This window comes from Limanda limanda, chromosome 1 (genome assembly GCF_963576545.1).
Source record: "Limanda limanda chromosome 1, fLimLim1.1, whole genome shotgun sequence".
Lineage (NCBI taxonomy): Eukaryota > Metazoa > Chordata > Actinopteri > Pleuronectiformes > Pleuronectidae > Limanda > Limanda limanda.
The window spans coordinates 1,998,315-2,010,562 of record NC_083636.1 but is presented as its reverse complement, the minus strand read 5'-3'; the positions used below and the strand labels follow the sequence as shown (position 1 = coordinate 2,010,562).

At 46.0% G+C, this 12,248-nt stretch overlaps 2 protein-coding genes across 2 annotated transcripts; one reads left to right on the top strand and one right to left on the bottom strand.

Annotated features, from left to right (window-relative positions):
• Positions 1-56: 56 nt before the first annotated feature.
• On the bottom strand, positions 57-3,237 carry LOC133006084 (UDP-glucuronosyltransferase 2A2-like). Its single transcript, XM_061075640.1, has 6 exons — positions 2,945-3,237; positions 2,376-2,865; positions 2,011-2,291; positions 977-1,064; positions 604-823; positions 57-412 (listed from the first exon to the last, which is right to left on the bottom strand). Exons 1-6 carry the CDS (start codon positions 3,182-3,184, stop codon positions 136-138), a joined length of 1,596 nt encoding a protein of 531 aa, XP_060931623.1. The 5' UTR covers positions 3,185-3,237; the 3' UTR covers positions 57-135.
• A 251-nt stretch (positions 3,238-3,488) lies between these two features.
• Positions 3,489-8,998, top strand: wu:fi75a02 (lysine-specific demethylase 9). Its single transcript, XM_061075637.1, has 11 exons — positions 3,489-3,686; positions 5,044-5,151; positions 5,257-5,892; positions 6,054-6,492; positions 6,583-6,906; positions 7,066-7,089; positions 7,188-7,356; positions 7,456-7,544; positions 7,632-7,703; positions 7,790-7,920; positions 8,462-8,998. The coding sequence occupies exons 2-11, from the start codon at positions 5,052-5,054 to the stop codon at positions 8,623-8,625; spliced, it is 2,148 nt and encodes a 715-aa protein (XP_060931620.1). The 5' UTR covers positions 3,489-3,686; positions 5,044-5,051; the 3' UTR covers positions 8,626-8,998.
• Positions 8,999-12,248: the final 3,250 nt, after the last annotated feature.

Here is a 12,248-nt window from a genome sequence, read left to right as displayed (position 1 = left end):
AGTCAACAAACTAATTCTCATTTGTTTAAACTATAAAAACCACGTAACACCAGATGTGTGTTTTATAAAATCACATTTATTTTACACATAAAATTTAAACAAATCAAGATAAAAACCGACGAGGAAGTTAAATCTTTAGTCGGTTTTTTCTCGTCGGCCTCGTCTGCAGCGTAGCAGGAAACAGCGGATTCCCGTCCAGCAGAGGGCGCTGGTGATCATCAAGACAACCAGCAGGGCAGCTGCGACGTCCAGGCTGTGGTACTGGAACCAGTTCAGGTCATTTGATGCGAGCCGCAGGTGTGGCGCTCCACCGTGTCGCATCACAAACTCCACCCAGAATGCGGCTGTGCTCAGTGGCGCCACCGGCTGGTCACGATGTACCTCCGACAGATGCTGAATGCTGGACTTGTACCTAAGCATCATGGGGGAAAAAATCGAGGTGTTTTATTGTTAACGACAGGAAATCCAAAAATGTATTCAAACGGAGTATGTGACTCGGCAGGAAGTCTGGGGCTTTTAATGTGAAAGGGAAAAAGAATGAGCAGAAAGGTATGGAACAGGAAATAAAAAGTAACTTCCAGCTGTTTGTGACGTCACCCTCACCCTGGCTGGTTGATGACATCATGCAGCGCCTGCCTCAGCATGTCGGACGTCATTCTGTTGAAGTCGAGGACGACAGCGGCGCCGCGGCGAGTGAGGCGGGCGATGTTATCTGGCTGATCTGCGAACAGCGGGATTCCGACCATTGGCACGGCGTGATACACGGCCTCATACAGACCGTTGGTGCCACCATGAGTCACAAACGCCCTGGTCCTTGGGTGACCTGCCAGGAACCGGGCTTTTATTGTTAAAAGATTCTTCAGCATTATATCACCAAAATATCAATAATCCCTGATGGATGAGATGAATCAGCTGATCAATAAACAACTGTGTGTGTGTGAGTGTGTATTGGTGTGTGTGTGTGTGTGTGTGTTACCCAGCAGGTCGTTCTGAGGAATCCAGTCGTAAAGTCTCGTATTTGACATCAAAGTTTTTGGTTTACTTCCTTTGTATTTCCAAATCACCTGAAAAAACAAGAAAAGTACAAGTGTATCAAAGAAAAAATGTGGAATATGGCCAAAATGGCCACTAAATGCAAAATAGCAGGCTTCCTGTTGTGTTTTTCCAATTGCACCAAGAGACTTTTTTGTTTGTATGGTCATGATACACCTGTATATCGACGTATATATTGACCTGTATATATTTGTGAAGATAGGTCAATGGGAACACCTTCCGGGGGTCTCGGGCTGTCTCGGGGGGCACCGTTGAGCCATTTTGAGTAAATTTTCACCACTTTCTAACTTTCTGCAAATTTTGGTAAGAAGTTGAGCATGTTAAAGCCCTCAAAAAGCCAATTCATTTGCCTGAATAATAATAATAATAATAATAATAATAAGAAAGAAATAATAATCCTTACAATTTCAATAGGGTCTCACCAGACACCTTTGATGTCTGTGCTCGGGCCCTAATTACACGTTTTTGATTTTAATTTTAGTAAGACTAATTTAATATTTAGGGGTGGAGCAACAGACAGAGGCAGGAAGTATTGCTTCCTCTATGGAGATCATGTGATCATGTTTACATCACATTGACATGAGGTCATCACCACCAACTCTCTTGAAGTCTTTCTCGGTGTCCACTACGTGTGTGCCGCCCCTTTTTCATCCCATTATATTTGATTTCTTAAAGTTTTTTTCATGTTTGCATGTGTAGCATGTTATAAACGTCATCAACCCCCCCAATCAGTAAGAGTAGAATCCAGCGAGATCCCTTCTGGGTTCTCACAGCGACCTCTGCTGCTTCCTGTGGACTTTATACTGAGAGGCCAGGATGAGAACATCTGCAGAACGTCCGGAGCCTCCTTGCTTTCACAACCTGCCTCCTCCAGAGAAACTGCTGAGGATCTCCGGAGGTCAGTGCACGTCTGAAAGCAGCTCAAGTCAGTGTGTCTGAGTGGGCGGAGCCTCTTACTTTTTGCGGGATCTGTCCGAGGGCAACAGCGATGACATCAGCGGTTTCTGTCGTGAAGTTGGTTACCATGGAGCCAAAGGAAACCACCACCACGCCAGCATCACCCGAACTCTGAACAAACTCCTCCATGTCTGCTGGCAGCTGATTGGCCGGTTTGCAGTGCAGACCGCCCACATATTTGAAGTTGGGCGGGATCGGCTTTGGCGTCTCGATGTCCCAGAAAGTCCTGATGAACCACAAGTCGGCTTTTCCCAGAGTCCCACAGTAGCTGGTGGGACTTCCTGTCAACACAATACATTGGAAACACCTTTGTTGGGCTTTTAGTTTGAAGAGACAGGTGAGCTGACCTTTGACCTACCACTGACCTTTGACCTCTGTGTAGTACTTATCCACCCTTAGCCTCCAGAACATCTCGGTCATTACAGACAGAGACACATACGTCACTGTGTTGATCAGTCGCTCCACAAACGTCATGTGGTCACTGTAGGGCAGCGGAGCGGCAGGGACGAATGAGGGAGGAGCCGGCGCATGGCCGCAGTGACGCTCCATCACCCCCCCGAACGACAAACGCAGCGAGATGATGAGAGGAAGGTCAAGAAGGTCGGCCACCAGGTCACCGCAAAATGTCACCGGGTCGAGAAGGACGGCGTCGAACTTAGAGTCCCGCAGAGTCGCCATCAGCTGCTGATCCTTAAACATGGAGTCACACTGACTCATCATGATGTCGATGGAACGTGACGTCCAATCATGACTCCACAAAATCTTTTTCAGCATCGAAGAACGATGCCACTCGAACATGGAGAAGTTGATTAACTCTTCAGTGAGGCCATGGAGCTCAGATTTGGTAAAAGGAACCTGGAAAACAAGAAGCACCGGTTATGTCTTTAAAGTTTTGAAAAACCATTTCCTCCTACATGTCTGAACCTGACATCACCTTGTAAACCAGGAAGTTGAACTTGGCGGCATAGCGGCTGTTGTTGTAGTCCACGGACGGAGATGCTTCAGAAACTAACACGGTGACGGAGTGGTTCCGCTTCACCAGCTCGTCCAAGATGTTCCGCATGTTCAACCAGTGACTATACTCCCCTGGAAACACCAGCACATGGCCTCCATCAGCCGGAGCGAGCTGGTGGAGCAGCACCAGGACGGCCGGGACCAGGAGAAGCTGCATCATGAGTGAAAGACCAAAAACATCCGGTTTGATGCTTGTCTTTGACTTTCTGTGGCTTCAGGTGAAAGTGCAACGTGATCAAAGGTCAGTTACTGATAAAAGCTGCTCTCTGATTGGTCGGGGGAAACTCACTATTAGTCACATGACATGAAAGGCAGACAGACAGACACACACACAGACACACAAACAAACAGACAGACACACACACAGACAGACAGACAGACTTCAGAGGGAGTACAGGACGAGGAGAGGAGCGGTCGTGATTCTGATCCAAGCCAGCTGGTGGCGGTAGAGATTCAATTCGCAGTTCTCCAAACACCAATAGACACCAACGAAGAAGAAGAGCACTTCCGTTAGCTTGACACCGGTCTGACGCTGTGACGGGCGCCGAGCATCGGTGCTGAAGCTTCGGCCGGACCTGGCCCCCGACTGTCGGTGAACGTTTTTTAAAATGACCGACGGGAGGATTTAACGGAGCCTCACGGACCCTCCGGGCTGACGACAGGTAACAAGCACCGTCAGAAAGTCCCGGTTGAACGGCTTCACGCACAGTGCAGCATGCTAGCGGCAGTTAGCCCGCAGCTAGCTCGACTCTTTCCTTTATTCCCATCACATCCCGACCCCCCCCCCCCCCCCTCCTTCTTCTGGCTTCTTCTTGTTCTTCAACACGTTTTCCCCCCCGATGACGTTTCCCCGTTCACACCGAATCCCCAGTGACGTCACGAACACGCCAGAATCACCAGTTCATGTTGTTGTGATTTAACCAAAACCTGTGAAATGACGCGAGAGGGAGCGAGATTAGGCTCAGCCCTTTAAATGCTTTTATTGTGAAAAGTTCAACGTGTGTGTGTTTATGTTTGTGTGAGAATAACTGAGAAAAATCTCTCTCTCTCCCTCTCCCTCTCTGTCTCTCTCTTTCTCTCTCTTTCCCTCTCTCTGTCTGTGTCTCTTCCCCTCTTCCTCTCTCTGTCTGTCTGTCTCTCTCTCTTTATCTTTCCCTCTTCCTCTCTCTGTCTGTCTCTCTCTCTCTCTCTTTCCCTCTTCCTCTCTCTGTCTGTCTGTCTGTCTCTCTCTTTCCCTCTCTCTGTCTGTGTCTCTTTCCCTCTTCCTCTCTCTGTCTGTCTCTCTCTCTTTATCTTTCCCTCTTCCTCTCTCTGTCTGTCTCTCTCTCTCTCTCTCTTTCCCTCTTCCTCTCTCTGTCTGTCTGTCTCTCTCCCTCTCTCCCTCTCTCTGTCTCTCTCTCCCTCTCGCTGTCTGTGTCTCTCTTTCCCTCTTCCTCTGTCCCTCCCTGTCTGTGTGTGTCTCTCTCCCTTTCCCTCTTCCTCTCTCTGTCTGTCTGTCTCTCCCTCCCTGTCTCTGTGTGTCTCTCTCTCTCTCCCTGTCTGTGTGTCTATCTCTCTCTCTTTCCCTCTCTCTCTGTCTGTCTGTCTGTCTCTCCGTCCCTCTTCCTCTCTCTGTTTCCTTCATTCTCTCTCTCTTTCCCTCCCTCTCTGTCTGTCTCTCCGTCCCTCTTCCTCTCTTTGTCTGTCTCTCTCTGTCTCTCTTTCTGTCCATCTCTCCTCTCTCTCCCTCTCTCTGTCTCTCTCTCCCTCTCTCTGTCTGTGTCTCTCTTTCCCTCTTTCTCTCTCTGTCTGTCTCTCTCTCCCTTCCTGTCTGTGTGTCTCTCTCTCTCCTGTCTGTGTGTCTCTCTCTCTCTCTCTTTCCCTCTCTCTCTGTCTGTCTGTCCCTCTCTCTCTCTGTCTGTCCCTCTCTCTGTCTGTCTCTCTGTCCCTCTTCCTCTCTCTGTCTGCCTCTCTCTCTCTCTCTTTCTGTCCGTCTCTCCTCTCTCTCTCTCTCTCCCTCTCCCTCTCTTTCTCCTCCAGTCTCCACCATGCTCTCTCATCCTCTATCACAGACAGAGAGCGACAACAGAGGGCGGGGCCTGTCCGCTGTGACCCCGCCTCCGGTTCTCTCATTGGTGGAACCAACAGGTCGGTGTTTATATGTTAACATTGATGAAGTAGTTATCAATTAAAGGAGCCAGCTCTGTTCTGATTGGTCAGGAGATGCACTGACAGTTGTGTCTGTTCCTGCAGGTGTTTTCTCCTCTTCACCTCCTCCCTCTGCTCGCTCTTCATCTCCTCCTCACACCCTTCTTTCCTCTCCTTCACCTTTCACTCGTCTTCGTCCCCTCTCTCCTCCTAATCCCATGTTCCTCACTTCTTCTCCTCCGGTCCCTCATTCTCATCTTTCTTCATCCACTCTTCCTCCTCCTTCATCTTCTTCCTCCTCTATTTCTACCTCCAGCCCTCCTGCTCCTCCTTCTGTGTCTCATCCTTCACCTCCCCACTTGTTGTCTCCCCATTCCCTCCATCATCCACCATCTTTTTCTTCTGCTCCTCATCCTCCTCATGTTCATCATCACTCCTCTTGTCTCGTATCCCCACTTCCTTCTTCCCTTTGTTCTCCTGTCTCTTCGTCCAATATGCACTTACCTCCATTAATTCCTCCTCCTCCTCCTCCTCCTCCCCCTCCTCATCCCACTTGTTGCTCCTGCTCCTCCCTTCTTCCGCGCCTCCTGTCAGCTCACCGGTTGGAGGTGCGGCGTCTCTTACGCGGAGCTCTGGCGTCTCTGGGTCGTCGTCTGGACACTCTGGAGAGGAGGAGCAGGAGGAACAGGCAGAAGAAGAAGAAGAGTATGACGGGAGGAGAAGGAGGAGCCTGGTGTCAAGGTGAGTGTGTCGTGGTTCAATCAAGAATAAATCAATTAATGAATGCATTTTTCTAATTGGTCTCGATCAGTTCAATCACATTAATGATTTTGTCATTTTTAATATGAATCTGTTTGAAAACACAAACAACTAAACTTGTCTACATCCTGTTTCATCCTTAGCTCCCGCTGCCTCTTCCGCCGCCTCCTTCTCTTGCTCCTACTCCTGTATATCTGCCGTCCTTCCTCCTGTTTCCTCCTCTTTATCATCGTCAGTGAAGTCAGAGAGTGAGGAGTCGTTCACGTCTCCTGCTCTGTCCGGTTTTGACCAATCAGAGCAGAGGAGGGCGGAGAGCAGGGGCCATGGGGATGAGGTGAGGAGGAGAAAGAGGAAGAACAAAGATGTTGTAGAAGAAGAAGAAGAAGAAGAGGATGCTGGGAGGTTTGTTGGACAGATGGCGGTCTCGTTCAGAGGAGGAGGAGGAGGAGCAGAGAAAGAGGAGGGGCCAATCACCCTGCACAACTTCAACCACAAGAAACACAGAGGCGGAGGAACTAGCCAATCAGAGAAGACCGTCAGTGTTGTGAGACAAAATGGTTTCAGACCACTGCTGCTACACGGGTGAGAGAGAGAGAGAGAGAGATTATTAATTTATTTAATGTGTTGAATATTTAAATATAATTTATTTGAATCATATTTTGAATTTTCCAGCGTCCTCAGCTCATCATCCCAGAATGACGTCCACCTTCTCCAATCAGCTCAGAGTCTTGAGACATGCAGCCAATCAGAAGCCTTCGCTGTCTCACCCAGCCAATGGTGGTTCTCTGACTCCACCCCTCGCCTCACTTCCGATCTCAGTGCCTTTGGCCTGTGGCTGCGCTCTTCCTCGTCTTCATTTAACCCCGCCTCCATCTTACGGTTTTCAGTGGTCACCGTAGAGACGATAATGGACTCGGTGAGGGGCGGGACATGTGGGAATCCCCCCCGGCCCCTGAAGGACTGGTCGGCTCCGCCCAGTGTGAGCAGCGATCACTGGTTTGTTAAATAAATATTCATCAGGAACTTTTTTATGCTTAAATGTTTTAAACTTGAGTTCTGTTCTTAATGTATATGATTCTATATAGTTATTGATTTATTATCAATAAACCGCTGATTCATTGCTTTTTTAATTCAATCATCTTTTTCTTTTCACAGTTATATGCGAACACCATCGCCAAGGTAATTTTAATACATAGACACTACAGTGCTTTATTGCTGTTGTCATGACAACGAGATAAAGTTCAAACGTTTCTGAATAAATTATTTCTGTGTTACAGTCTGACGTTTTCCACGCGGCGACAGCACAAGCAGCGAAGCACCCGGAGCCCCCACCTTCCCTGGCGGCGGCCCCTGCCCCTCCCCCCCTGCTCAGCCAATGGACTGTCTGCTCCTTTTACTGGCAGCCAATCAGCAGCAAGCTCTGAGTTCCTCAACTCAAAGGGAGAGGTGCAGTTTATTCAATAACCTCTGTTTTGTATAATAAAGCTTTGGTTTGGATTTTTTTTGTTTTCTTCAATATTCGCTATGTTATGTTTTTCTGCTCAGCGCTGTAAACGTGTCTCTGAGATTCGAATCCGCCGGACGACGCCACGGGAAACGCTGCTCACACCGATGGGACTGCCAAAAGTCAAAAGGTCAAGAGAGGAGGAAGGGACGCAGGCCAAAGACAATACTGTATAAAAGGAATACATTTAAATTTATAATAAATATTCATGTTTCAGGTTAAAGAAAAAGGAGTTCAGTCTGGAAGAGATTTACACCAACAAGAACTACAAATCCCCCACCACCAACAGGTAAAAACCACAAATCCCCACCACAATAAACTGTCAATGTGATGCACAATCTACACCTCCCAGAATGCCTTGCTGTCCACCCACAGGAGTCTGGAGACGATTTTTGAAGAGCCACGAGAGAAGGATGGAGGGCTGCTCCTGATTGGCCAGCAGAGGAGACGCAGGCTGCTTCTCTTCCCTGACTTCACTCAGCCCAGGAAGAGGAAGAGACCCCAAGGTATGCTGGGAGAGCAGTTCACCCCATAGACATATATAAAGGCTAGATGTCTCGTCTGCGTTGCCGGCCAACGGAGCCGGACGTCACTACATGGCGGCCATCTTGCTAGGGAGCAGCTCGCTCACCCATAACATTGTGTTGGTAGTGGTAAATAACCACAACTTGCTGAATTTTCAACCGATTTTGAAACGGTTTGGTTAGTTATAAGCGTCAGAGATGTAGATATGACACTGCATACTTATGAATAACTCTGTTATTTAAAAAAAAAAAAAAATAATTTATGCAGTGTCATAACTACATCTCTGACGTTTATAACAAACTAGACCGTTTCAAAATCGGTTGAAAATTCAGCAAGTTATGGTTATTTACCACTACCAACACAATGTTATGGGTGAGCGAGCTGCTCCCTAGCAAGATGGCCGCCATGTGGTGACGTCCGGCTCCGTTGAACGAGACATCTAGTCTTTATATATGTCTATGGTTCACCCTGTGGGAGAGTTTCAAAGAACAGAAAAGGTTTTTACAAATGTCCTTCTTTTAGGGGCGTGGTTTCCAGGTGGCACGTTTCCCAGGAAGCGTGCAGCTGCTCGGCGACACTGCAATGGCGATGGCTGCGGTGAGGATGACATGGACCTTGATGTGATGCTGGTGGAGCGACTGAGCGCGCTCGAAGACTTTCTGACACAACAGGGCCTGGATGAGTGAACTGTGACATCACTTCCGGTCCGCTGACTTTGGCCAAACAAACAGCTGCTAGCATACCTGCTAACTGACGTGTTACCCTGGTGATGTCATCAGGAAGGCGGTCTCATGTTACAGGGTTTTTTCTTTGCTGTGTACTTGATGTTTAATTTTTTTTACAGTGTAGACTGTTTTAATGTGAATATTTAATATTTTTTATTGTGGTTGGCGTTAAGATACCTGTTCAGAGGCCACACCCCCTGCAGGTAACAGTTCCGCCTCATAACAGAAACAAAACAGACGCTGTCGCACGCTAAATATTTTTAAAGTGTAATATATATTTCTGCTGAAAGTGTTTCTATTTTTGGAACAAATAAAGTTTTTTCTGATCACTTAATTGTTATCATGTTTTTCTTTTCTTCAAAGTAACTGAGATGGAAATTAATGGAAATAAATAAAATGATTAACTCCGAGCTCCTGATTGGTTTAAAAGTCTGAACACGTGGATTTGACACCAGGAGAAAAACAAGAAGGAGGAGCTGTCACTGTCCGAAAAACGACTCCTCTGATTGGCTGAGCAGCTCAGTTTATCATAAATATAATATATACACTCACACATATATTTATATACACACGCATTTGATCCTCGGATAAGTTAAATATGATTTAAATGAATAAAACACTGATTATTTTTGACGGATTTTTGTTTTCATTTAGAATCTTTTCTCTGTTTCCATCTTTATTTTTATTTTTCTATTTTTACAGAAAATAATTTTTTACAAAAAAAGAGTTTTAACGAGTTCAGGTGTTTGAAGTCACAGAGAGAATTTATAAATTTCTTTATAAACCAAAAAACAAGATAATGGAGATATTTCTCCTAATAAATGGATTCTAAATATATAGAAACGTTTTTTTAACTTGGAGACGCTCTTCTGCTGAACGACGTCTCGACGTGTTGACGTCACTTCCGCAAACAACATGGCGGCGCCCCTGCGGACTGCGCGCGGTGGAACATTGCTCAGGTTATTGCGTTTATTTGATTTCTTTACTGAAATGAGAAGTGACGTCATCACGTTGCGGTGGCGTGTGACCTTCACGTGACAGAGTAACGCGGTTGTTGTGGTCGTGACGCGCACGTCAGGAGACACCGACCGGACTCTGTTCTGAGTTTCTATTCATTTAATTTTTAATCATTCATAACATCCAAACGTTGCGTGAACAGTGACATCACACATGCGTGACGTGCGTGGGTGAGGGTAACGTAAGATTCGGCTCTGATGAAATTAAGGTTTCAAATGAAGCTGCGGTTTAAATATAATAACTGTGTTGTTATTCAGGAACTCAGCTTTTGTTTTGCATAAAAATGATTCTGATGATTAATAATAATTATTTTATACAGATCAGCTTCATATAAAAATGAATATTCACAATATATATATGATACTGTTTTAATGATCAAACTTCCTCTCTGTCCTTTGCAGAGTTTTCGCTTTGAGCTGCAGCCAACAGCGCCCCCTCAGCACAGGTGAGGCTCTGCACCTTCATGTTTGTCTTTCACACACCAGCATCACAGCAGGAGATTCACGCTCTGACCCGACAACATCAGATATGAAGTTGTGCTGTCGTGTGTCAGGTGATGATTGGTCATGAGACCAGGTGATATCACGTGGACCAATCATCTGTCTCTCTTCAGGTCGGCGCCTCCTCCCTCGGCCCCGGCCGATTCCCCTCCTGTTGGCGACAGGTGGTGGTTACCTTGGTTACCAGACCTACATAAGGAGGGGCCAACAGGAGGATGGGGCTCCAGCCCCTTTGGCCACACCCACACAGGTAGGAAAGATCCCTCTTCACCTCCTTTTCTTTCATCATCTCTCCATCTTTATCCTCCTCCCCTCCCATCCCTATCTCTTTACCTGCTTTTATCACTTTGGGGGAAATACCCCCGGTAGCAGGTCAGGTGACTCGCTTTAAATCACATTTCTTTAATGACGCGTTTATTAGTGGTGGGGGGAAAAATCGATTCTGTACAGTATCGCGATATTTTGCGCACGCGATTACATCGATACAATTATAAATGTAACAGCCCCTGGCTGGCAAAGCATGACGAGGAGAGTTTCAGAGTTTAAAAGATACCTGAGCATTCCAGGCACTAGTGTTCTCCACTGCAGGAGATATAGTAACGTTCCAGAGGAACTTTAACATCTGAGCATGTTGACCAACTCCTTTTTCTGAACAAAAATGCCAATATTCCCAAATGAATTTAACATTTTGGGTCATGACCTTGCAGCCAACTGGACTGGACTCTAGTAGTACACATTTTTTTATTTTTCTCAATTTGATTGAAGCTCTAGGTTACTCTTATTGATATGATTATTCTCAGGTTTATGTTACTCTATTATGTCTGCTTTATGTTACTGTATTGTATTTAAGTAATTGTAAGTTGTGTGCTGGGAGCTCAGCGTTCATGTGAGAGGTCTCCTAGTTTTTACCCTTTCTTAGTTTTTGCACTTCAGTTAATGTGTAGAAGACAATGTTGTTCACAGAATTAAATGTGACATTTGAAGTGAGGTGAGCAGTCTTATTTTCCTCATTTTTTGTAATGCCTTTGAATAATATGGGGGACATGAATCGCAATATATCGCAGAATCGAATCGCAAAACTTGCTGTATCGCAATATGTTAAGAATCGCAATAATATTGAATCGTGGCCCAAATATCGCAATTCTATTGAATCGTCACATTTTTACCAAATCCCACCCCTAGCGTTTATCCAAAGCAACTTAAAATGAGTGCATCAACCATGACGGAACAAACCCAGAACAACAAGAATCGTCTTAGTTACTTGGCTTTAAAAAGCCAAACTGTTTGAAGTGCAATATTAATTAATTTAATTTTTATTTTTATTATATAAAGACCAGAGTTGACGATGGTTATTAGACATCGTCTTCTTAACTGAGCTGTGGTTGTGAGAGTTGTGTCTTAAGACTGCGATGGAAGATCTGGGGACTTTGTGTCCTGATGCTGACGTGGACGTTCAGGAGCCAGAACAACAAACAACAAAGGGTTGTTGAGTGTTTCTCTCGCAGTGAGGGAGCAGCCGATTGGCCGATGCAGAGCGGTGTGGACGGGCTGTGGTGTAAGGTTTGACCATGTCCTGGATTTAGACTTGAACTGTTATGTTCGCACCACGTTGCACAAGTGCCAGATAACATGTGTGGTGAATGTGCGCAAAGCAAACATGGAGGTTCAGAGGTTCACATCCGACCGTTGTCAGCTCAGGTGTTGGGATCGGACCCTGTGGTGGTCTCACTGGGTGATAGTTGACTGTGAAGTGATGGTGACACACTGACCGGTCACCCGGTCACTCCATTGGTACTTCACTACTTCAAATAGGCCCGCCCCCTCTCCACACTGTCCAACCTGCCTCCTGATTGGTCCTTTTATTGCAAACACGATCAGATTGGTCAATCGGTAACTGGGCAGGACAGAGGGAGGCTGTGATTCGCTGATTTCACTCAAGATTAAAACATATTTCACGGATAAATAAAATTTCAATAAAAGCAATAATGAAAATAATAATTACGAAAATTTTGAAATAAATGATTTCAATATATTTTGATCATTTTAAATGTTAATATTGAAAAGAGG